We start from the raw sequence: 8728 nt of genomic DNA, 5'->3' as shown, positions 1-8728 counted from the left end.
TTGTTGGGGAAAAACTGGGATTACCTGGGTTTTTGGTGTTACCGACACTGGGGTTCTGGGTCCCTAAGGGGGTAGGCCCTGCATCCTGGTGGGGATGCAAAACCTTGTAGCACCCTGACTGCTTCAGGGGCGCTACATAGTCGCGTATTGCAAAATCATCACTACGACCCAGTTATCACAACTGCACCAAAGGGAAGCAGCTCCAGCAGTCACATTATAGAAGTGGTCGTAGACACATGACACTTTCTCTGTTTATTTTGCATGTGCTGTACATCAGTAAATGCTGTGCAATATTCACACAAATGAAAATTATAAATAAGTCAGCATTTATACCCCCCTTTTTGTTTTACAGCATCAATATTTTTTTTCTTCCTTCATTTGATTCAAACATAAAAAGGACCAGGTCCTCCTGACCGTCGGCTCCTTGACGTTTGAAATTCATGTCCAACAAAACAAAAACAAAAACTTCCTTTAAAACAGGATTAAATATTTAAATTTACAAAATGGAAGCTCCACCCATCCATGTGTATTTTGGGTAAGTGAAGCAGGCGCCGAACCGTCCATTTCAGATTCAGCATTTCATGAAGTCACAGCTGCATAGGGGGGCGCTGTAGGACACCTAGGAACAAAGTGGAGAGATTAGGCTTTTATACAAAGTAAATATTAGTCCTAAACAGTAATTTACAAAAATAAATTATACACAAAGTTAAGGATATTTGGCTTTTGGGTGAAATGTATGGAAAATATCAAAATTTTACGTTTCAGTGATATTTTATCATGAATGTAAGGCATATACAGTGCCTACAAGTAGTATTCAACCCCCTGCAGATTTAGCAGGTTTACACATTCGGAATTAACTTGGCATTGTGACATTTGGACTGTAGATCAGCCTGGAAGTGTGAAATGCACTGCAGCAAAAAAGAAGGTTATTTCTTTTTTTATTTGTTTTTTTTTTAAATTGTGAAAAGTTTATTCAGAGGGTCATTTATTATTCAACCCCTCAAACCACCAGAATTCTGTGTGGTTCCCCTAAAGTATTAAGAAGTATTTCAGGCACAAAGAACAATGAGCTTCACATGTTTGGATTAATTATCTCTTTTTCCAGCCTTTTCTGACTAATTAAGACCCTCCCCAAACTTGTGAACAGCACTCATACTTTGTCAACATGGGAAAGACAAAGGAGCATTCCAAGGCCATCAGAGACAAGATTGTGGAGGGTCACAAGGCTGACAAGGGGTACAAAACCCTTTCCAAGGAGTTGGGCCTACCTGTCTCCACTGTTGGGAGCATCATCCGGAAGTGGAAGGCTTATGGAACTACTGTTAGCCTTCCACGGCCTGGACAGTCTTTGAAAGTTTCCACCCGTGCCGAGGCCAGGCTTGTCCGAAGAGTCAAGGCTAACCCAAGGACAACAAGGAAGGAGCTCCGGGAAGATCTCATGGCAGTGGGGACATTGGTTTCAGTCAATACCATAAGTAACGTACTCCACCGCAATGGTCTCCGTTCCAGACGAGCCCGTAAGGTACCTTTACTTTCAAAGCGTCATGTCAAGGCTCGTCTACAGTTTGCTCATGATCACTTGGAGGACTCTGAGACAGACTGGTTCAAGGTTCTCTGGTCTGATGAGACAAAGATCGAGATCTTTGGTGCCAACCACACACGTGACGTTTGGAGACTGGATGGCACTGCATACGACCCCAAGAATACCATCCCTACAGTCAAGCATGGTGGTGGCAGCATCATGCTGTGGGGCTGTTTCTCAGCCAAGGGGCCTGGCCATCTGGTCCGCATCCATGGGAAGATGGATAGCACGGCCTACCTGGAGATTTTGGCCAAGAACCTCTGCTCCTCCATCAAGGATCTTAAGATGGGTCGTCATTTCATCTTCCAACAAGACAACGACCCAAAGCACACAGCCAAGAAAACCAAGGCCTGGTTCAAGAGGGAAAAAATCAAGGTGTTGCAGTGGCCTAGTCAGTCTCCTGACCTTAACCCAATTGAAAACTTGTGGAAGGAGCTCAAGATTAAAGTCCACATGAGACACCCAAAGAACCTAGATAACTTGGAGAAGATCTGCATGGAGGAGTGGGCCAAGATAACTCCAGAGACCTGTGCCGGCCTGATCAGGTCTTATAAAAGACGATTATTAGCTGTAATTGCAAACAAGTGTTATTCCACAAAATATTAAACCTAGGGGTTGAATAATAATTGACCCACACTTTTATGTTGAAAATGTATTAAAATTTAACTGAGCAACATAACTTGTTGGTTTGTAAGATTTATGCATCTGTTAATAAATCCTGCTCTTGTTTGAAGTTTGCAGGCTCTAACTTATTTGCATCTTATCAAACCTGCTAAATCTGCAGGGGGTTGAATACTACTTGTAGGCTGTGAGGCAAATCCCGGGATATGAAGATGAATTATGACTTCCAGTCATAATCGCTCATCACTCCCTGGCAGTGCCCCCCTCCCTTCTTGTTCTCAATGTCCAGCATCTGTGAAGGTGTTACACCTCCATGGCCATCTCCTGTGATATGGAGATGAGATGATGTGGGAACAATGGACACAGGAGGACTCCCTGCCGTGACCCTGTGGTAGGAGCTGCTATCTAATTAGCAAGCTTGGAAGTATCCAGACAGAACGACTCCAGTAAAAAATGGTTCATATCTCGCAAGCCATATTTCCGATAAATATGGCAACCATAAAAATGGTGTCTCCGCATGCGGACGATGCTGGCACACCCTTTTTATGGGAGCGGGAGCTTGGGAAATACCCCAGGCGTGATATCAGCCAATGGGGAACTAGTAGACAAGTCATGAGTCCTCTCATTCTGTAGCTAAATTCATAACTGTCACAATGAGAGCATTGGCGTCCGCCTACGACGCTCCCAGGCCAAGTTATGGCCATATTCCATGTTGTGGATTTTGTCCATAACTCCAGCCAGGGGTGGAGCAGTGCTCCCTCTGAGGTCACGAAGGTAGGAGGGGACCTGGATTTGCCCAGGTTGATAACCCTACTTCGGCCATTTTCCAGTGTTCTTTCGCTGGGGGTCACGTGTAGGAAACATCTGTGGGAGTTCCTGGAAACCTGGCCTACAGCGCCCCCCTGTGGCCAGACGCACAAGGTAACTGCGGGAACTGTGTATGCCTGTTTGTAAACCATGCTTTATCTGTAACTGTACTCTGACATATGTATATTCTGTAGATTCCCTATTGTATATATTGTAGTTCTAGTGTGCTTTAGGCTGATTAAATTATATAATTAATCTTGGGCTGTTCTGTTATCTCGATCTTGAATCCCACGTCTGTGTGTTCGGCTAATAGTTACCGTGAAGCGGTTGGTGGCAGCGAGTTGTGCCAAGGATTATTGTGGGGAGGCCAGTGAGATTCGGGGAGGTTTTATATATTCCGCCCGCGGAGGTCGGGGGAATATATACCCTACTCTCACCGGGGACCCTTCAATAATCGGCATAAGTAGTATAGCGGCCTCCTTGCTTATTGTCGGGCAATTCCATAATTGGCCTGACTATAAGAGGGGCGCTAGAGAGCGCGTCACGTGCTCTGTCTGTCGGTCGGGAGGTATAAAGGAGGGGTGACCCCCACTTGTTACCCCCCGATTGTGACGTACTGGTAGCCAGCGCGGGGGATTTCTGAGTGACCCCCCCGGTGGTTTGTGACATAGGCACTGTAAGTAGAAGCAGCAATGGCGATTTCCTCACCCCAAACAATTTACTGAAACAAAAGCCATCACCAGTGGTGGGTATATTCCCCCCAAAAATGTCAATGTCTCAATAACTTGTGATGTGGCCTTGAGCATCAATTCCAGCTGACAACAGCGCCTCCTGCTGGTCACAAGTGGAGTTCTTGTCTGCCGAGACATTGCATCCCACTCTTCTTGGAGGGTGGCCCTCAGGCCATTGAGGTTCTGGGGTAGAGAGTTGCGGCCTCTACACAGTGACTCCATTGATTCCATAGGTTTTCTATGGGATTCAGGTCCAGAGAAGGTGCAGCCACTACATTTGCGGTCCCCCAGTCTTCAGCAGCAGTTTCCGAATGATGTGACCTCGATGAGCTGGAGCATGGTCATCCATGAAGATGAAATTTGGCCTATGATGTTCATGCAGAGGCACAATGACTGGAGTAATGATATTCCAGTAGTTGGGGCTGTCACTGCACTATTCACATAGTGTAGGGCTGTTCTGTACTGAATAGACACACTGGCCCACACTAACACAACCACCAAAGGCTCGTCTGGTGACAACAGTGGTTGACTTACGAGGGGCGATCCAAAAGTAATGATAATAAATAAACACAATGAATATAAAAAAAAAAAAAATATTTTTCTACATATTCTCCTAACAAGTCTATACATTTAGTCCATCTCTTTTCTAAACTTAGAATTCCCTTCGAAAAAAATTCTTGATCTTGACCCTCAAAAAAAATCCCCAACAGCGGTTATCACGTCGCTATTGTCGTCAAATTTCTTGCCCCGGAGGTGTTCCTTGAGGCAAGGAAAGAGAAAGAAGTCACTGGGGGCTAGATCTGGCGAATAGGGGGGGCTGTTCCACCAGTTCAAAGCCCGCTTCTTGAATAGTTGCCATGGCAACTGCAGCTTTTTGAGGCGGCACGTTATCTTGGTGAAACCGCACTCCAGCCCGCAGTTTGCAGCGCCTTTTCTCCTTGATAGCCTCCCGCAATCTTCTTATTTGTTCTGCGTAGTAGGAGCCCGTAATAGTGGCTCACTTCTCCAAATAGTCAACCATAATAATTACTTCAGCGTCCCAAAAAATGGACGCCATAACCTTCCCTGCTGAGCGTGACACTTTGAATTTCTTCGGCGTCGGTTCGTCGGCTCGTTTCCAGGTCATTGATTGTTGTTTAGTTTCGGGATCAAAGTGGTGGATCCAGGTCTCGTCCATGGTCAAAAAACGTGACAAAAAAATTCTCTTTGTCTGCTTGGAACTTTTTGAGATTTGCTATTGAAATGTCAACTAGTTTCTTCTTTTGCTCGTCTGTTAACATTTTTTGGCACCCAACGCGCGGAGACCTTTCTCATATGCAATTCTTTTGCAAGGATTCTTTGAATACTGCCATATGAGATCCCTGTGACCTCAGCTACATGCCTGATTGTCACTCTTCGATCTGCCAATACAACTTTTTTCACGTTTTCTTCTTTGAGGGACGTGGATGGGCGTCCTTCACGATGTTCATCTTCCGTCGATGTTCTTCCCAGCTTAAATTCCTTGGCCCAGCGTGCAACTGTGGAATATGGAGAAGAAGAGTCCCCCAATGTTGCCACCAAGTCGCTGTGTATGTCTTTGGTAGTCATTTTTTTCAAGCAGAGGTATTTGATGACAGCTCGGAGCTCGTTTTTTCCTTATTTTAAAACGGCAGTTCATATTCAAATTCGAATGTAGCTCCCGGGAATCGTGGCCTATTTAAGTGATTTTTTTTTTCCTGGACTAGTGGGTACCTAAGAGAAGAAAACATTTTATTTTAATTTATGTGTGCAATAGAAATAACCGATTAGATCGCCCCTCGTACAGCGCTTTCCTTGATATCTCCAACATAATTGGTGGCCATCATTTCTGCTCGGTGTTAATCAACTTTCGGTGACCAGCACTGAGGCCACTGGTCCCTCCTCCAACGTAGATGCCTGTGCCTGGTGTAGCGGTCAGGTACTGGTCATCTAGCATGCAGTCCATGCTGATGTAAACTGTTTTGAATAATCGGATGTGACACTTGGGGGGGGGGGGGGGCCTTACCTCCCTTAATTAGGCTTTGAGTTGTGTGGCATTCATCATCCGGTTCCGCAGGACATTGCTCACAATGAAGCGGTCATCAGTGTGGGATGTGGCCAAAGGACATCCACTTTTATGCCTTTCTGTGACTCTTCCAGTCTCTCTGTATCTCTGTACAACCTGCTGGTGACACTCTAAGCTCAGTGGCCACTTTAGTCTGAGAACATCCTGCTTGAAGCCTCACAATGGTGCAGTAGTACTGATAAATCATTTGGTGTAGTCTTGGTCTCATGTCAAAATGTGCACAGTGTGATGGAGGAGGACTGTTTAATACCAATTTAAATTGCACCTCAAAATTTATTGGGCAATTCATGGATTAAACACTTGTGAATTCTGCCATAAGCTCCTTGTTCGAGAACAGCAAGTTGTGCAAAAATCCCTGAAAACATTGAACAGTTTGACATGTGCAGTCAAAAGCTTGGAGAAGGTCACCTGAAAAGGTTTTGGGGCATTTTAAGATCATCTCAAAAATTTAGCTGAAAGCCAAAAATCCTTAACTTCATGATTTATATAGGTTTATTTTATTGTAATGTAATTTCTTTGGCCAAAACTCTGAGACCGGAGCAATGGGAGAGAGCGATGCTGTAGGAGATCTGTGCAGTCATCAGGGATCCTTACACACGTCACCAGCACAACTTCAGCTCTTTGCTTAGGTGGAGAATCTTCTAGGATAAGCAGTAAAGTTAAACAAAAAGCATAGAAATTGAAGCGTAAATCCACTTACTCCATTTTGTCCTCGAGTTTATGGATCGTGTGCTTGTCCAGGTAGCGGCAGAACAAGGATAGCAGATTACTAGGCAAGAAAAGTGGTTCCACCATTGACGATCTGGAGACATGGGAGAGTTCTTTTGCAACCAGGAACACTGTATCCGTCCTGAAAAAGGATGGAAAAAAACCAGATCTGCATAAGAACAAGAATGTTTGACCCATCTGGACAACACTTTCCATATACCCCAACCACACCCTTAAAGAAAAAAAAAAAAAAAAAAAAGTAGAGCCACAGTGGAGGTCTAGACTTCTCATATAGCAATTCAGGACAGTTGTCTATACATGTCCCCACCCCCCCCCCTCTTTTTTTTTTTATTTAAAGTTTATAGTATAAAGTAGCTGTACTTTCAGAAAGCTTGATGTGATCAGACTCTGAGTAGTTGTTCCGTAAGCGGCAGTTTCACACATCCTTCTTTTTGCCGGTTTGGCAGATCCGGCGCGCTCCCGTACAGTGAATACAGTACAATGACAGCGCTGTTACTTCCGGGTCACATGCGCCGGTCACATGACAGCATGTGAATGGTGCTTGTTGTGCTGTTGTAACGGGGTGCCAGGGGCGCCTCTGGGCTTGTAGTCGTGGCCCCTTCTGTCAGGCTTACCCCTGGCTCCGCCGTCACTATCGGGACGGGAGATGACTTGGTGGGGCAGAGTGTGGTGGTGCAACGATCATCCGGCGCATAAACACGCTTCAGGCAGGGTTCAATGCAAATAAACGACATGTTTTATTTTCACACTTCTCCCAAAAACAGTGCAGTTATGGATACCGGGTACACTTGCTTGAGCTGGGGGACCACCTGCCCTGACGCACCCTCCAGTGGGGATGTGACCGGTTACTCCACTTCGCCGGGCTCCCACTAACAGCTACCCACAGGCCGGACCCACACCGGCTGCCTCACTCGCTGAGGTTTCGTCTCCTCCTGTCTTCTCCGGCGTCCCCTATCAATTCAGCTCCCACACTCTGCCCCCCTTGTTGTTCACTCACTCCTCCCGGACCCAACTGCCACTTTTCTACCACACACACACTTTTTATCTCCCCCTGGTTTCTGCCGGCTCCTCCTCATTCCCTGTGGCGACAGCCGTCCCACCCGGCCACTAGGGGGTGCCCTAACAATACAATATCAGTAAAACACTTTTATCAAAACAACATTAACATTTCCGGATGACTATGTTTTCTTTGTAGGGGTCTGCCCACCCACTACACAGTCATTGTACTGTATTCACTGTACGGGAGTCCGCTGGATCTGCCAAACCGGCAAAAAGAAGAAGGATGTGTGAAACTGCGCTAAGACTAACAATTATTGGAGAGTCATCATGTAGAGCCAAAATATTTACCATATTTCAAAGTCTCCAATGCACGGCTCCATCGGGGTTTCTGATGATAGGAGGCTCTCCCCATGACTCAGCAACGCATACAAGAGAGAGATCCCAAACTGTGTACAAAATATGCAAAGTATTTAGAAACTGCTGTTATTAAAAAAGAATCCGTGCACACACCTACCTATATAGGACCTTGTCTCCCGAATATAATAAAAAAAATATATATACACTATAATATATCTTTTATTTTTTTTTTTGGTTTGTTGAGATCTGATGTATTGGTCATGAGACATTTAGTGTTTAAAAGGGGTTGTCTGGACTATCATAAGTCTGGACAATAAGGTAGAGTTGCACACTAGTCACAATGTATGGGGAAATAATGAAAAGCAGAACTGCTATGAGAATGCAAAGATGAAAAATACAATGAACTAGCTAAAAAATTGAAACAAAAACAACTTGAAAATGGAATATGCATAACTGCTATGAATAATAGGAATATAAAAAAGACGAGATGTTTAGCCATTATATTGATCAAAGCAAAATAACCCCAAAACCACGCCAAGGTAATCTCTATTTTTGGAGTCCCTAAACTTGTGTAACCTCACCTGCAGTTAAAAAAAATTAAAAAAAATAAAAACAAAAACAACTTGCTCTGTATGGGAAGCAAAGGACCAAGCTATATATGTGAAATGAAACAAATGGCTATGGGTGGGGCAGGGTTCTCAGACAAAAAAGTCATAATAACTAAAGAATGTATGTCTGGAACACCAATGGTGTGAACAAGGTGCAAGACTCAAAAACAACCATATAATCAGGTAAAGAGTTGCACACTAGTCACAATTT

At 44.6% G+C, this 8728-nt stretch overlaps 1 protein-coding gene across 1 annotated transcript in view; it reads right to left on the bottom strand.

Moving 5' to 3' along the window:
• Positions 1 to 252: 252 nt before the first annotated feature.
• The window catches only part of PATL2 (PAT1 homolog 2), an 87369-nt gene continuing 78893 nt past the window's right edge, over positions 253 to 8728 (bottom strand). The window contains exons 18-20 of the mRNA XM_075332974.1: positions 7901 to 7998; positions 6525 to 6674; positions 253 to 619 (exon numbers count right to left, since the gene is read on the bottom strand). Coding sequence (XP_075189089.1) covers positions 580 to 619; positions 6525 to 6674; positions 7901 to 7998 — 288 coding nt within the window. The 3' untranslated portion in view covers positions 253 to 579. The remainder of the gene's footprint in view (positions 620 to 6524; positions 6675 to 7900; positions 7999 to 8728) is intronic.

The sequence above is a fragment of the Anomaloglossus baeobatrachus genome, chromosome 2 (assembly GCF_048569485.1).
Source record: "Anomaloglossus baeobatrachus isolate aAnoBae1 chromosome 2, aAnoBae1.hap1, whole genome shotgun sequence".
NCBI classification, from domain to species: Eukaryota; Metazoa; Chordata; class Amphibia; order Anura; family Aromobatidae; genus Anomaloglossus; species Anomaloglossus baeobatrachus.
This window is presented reverse-complemented; position numbering and strand designations above follow the sequence as displayed.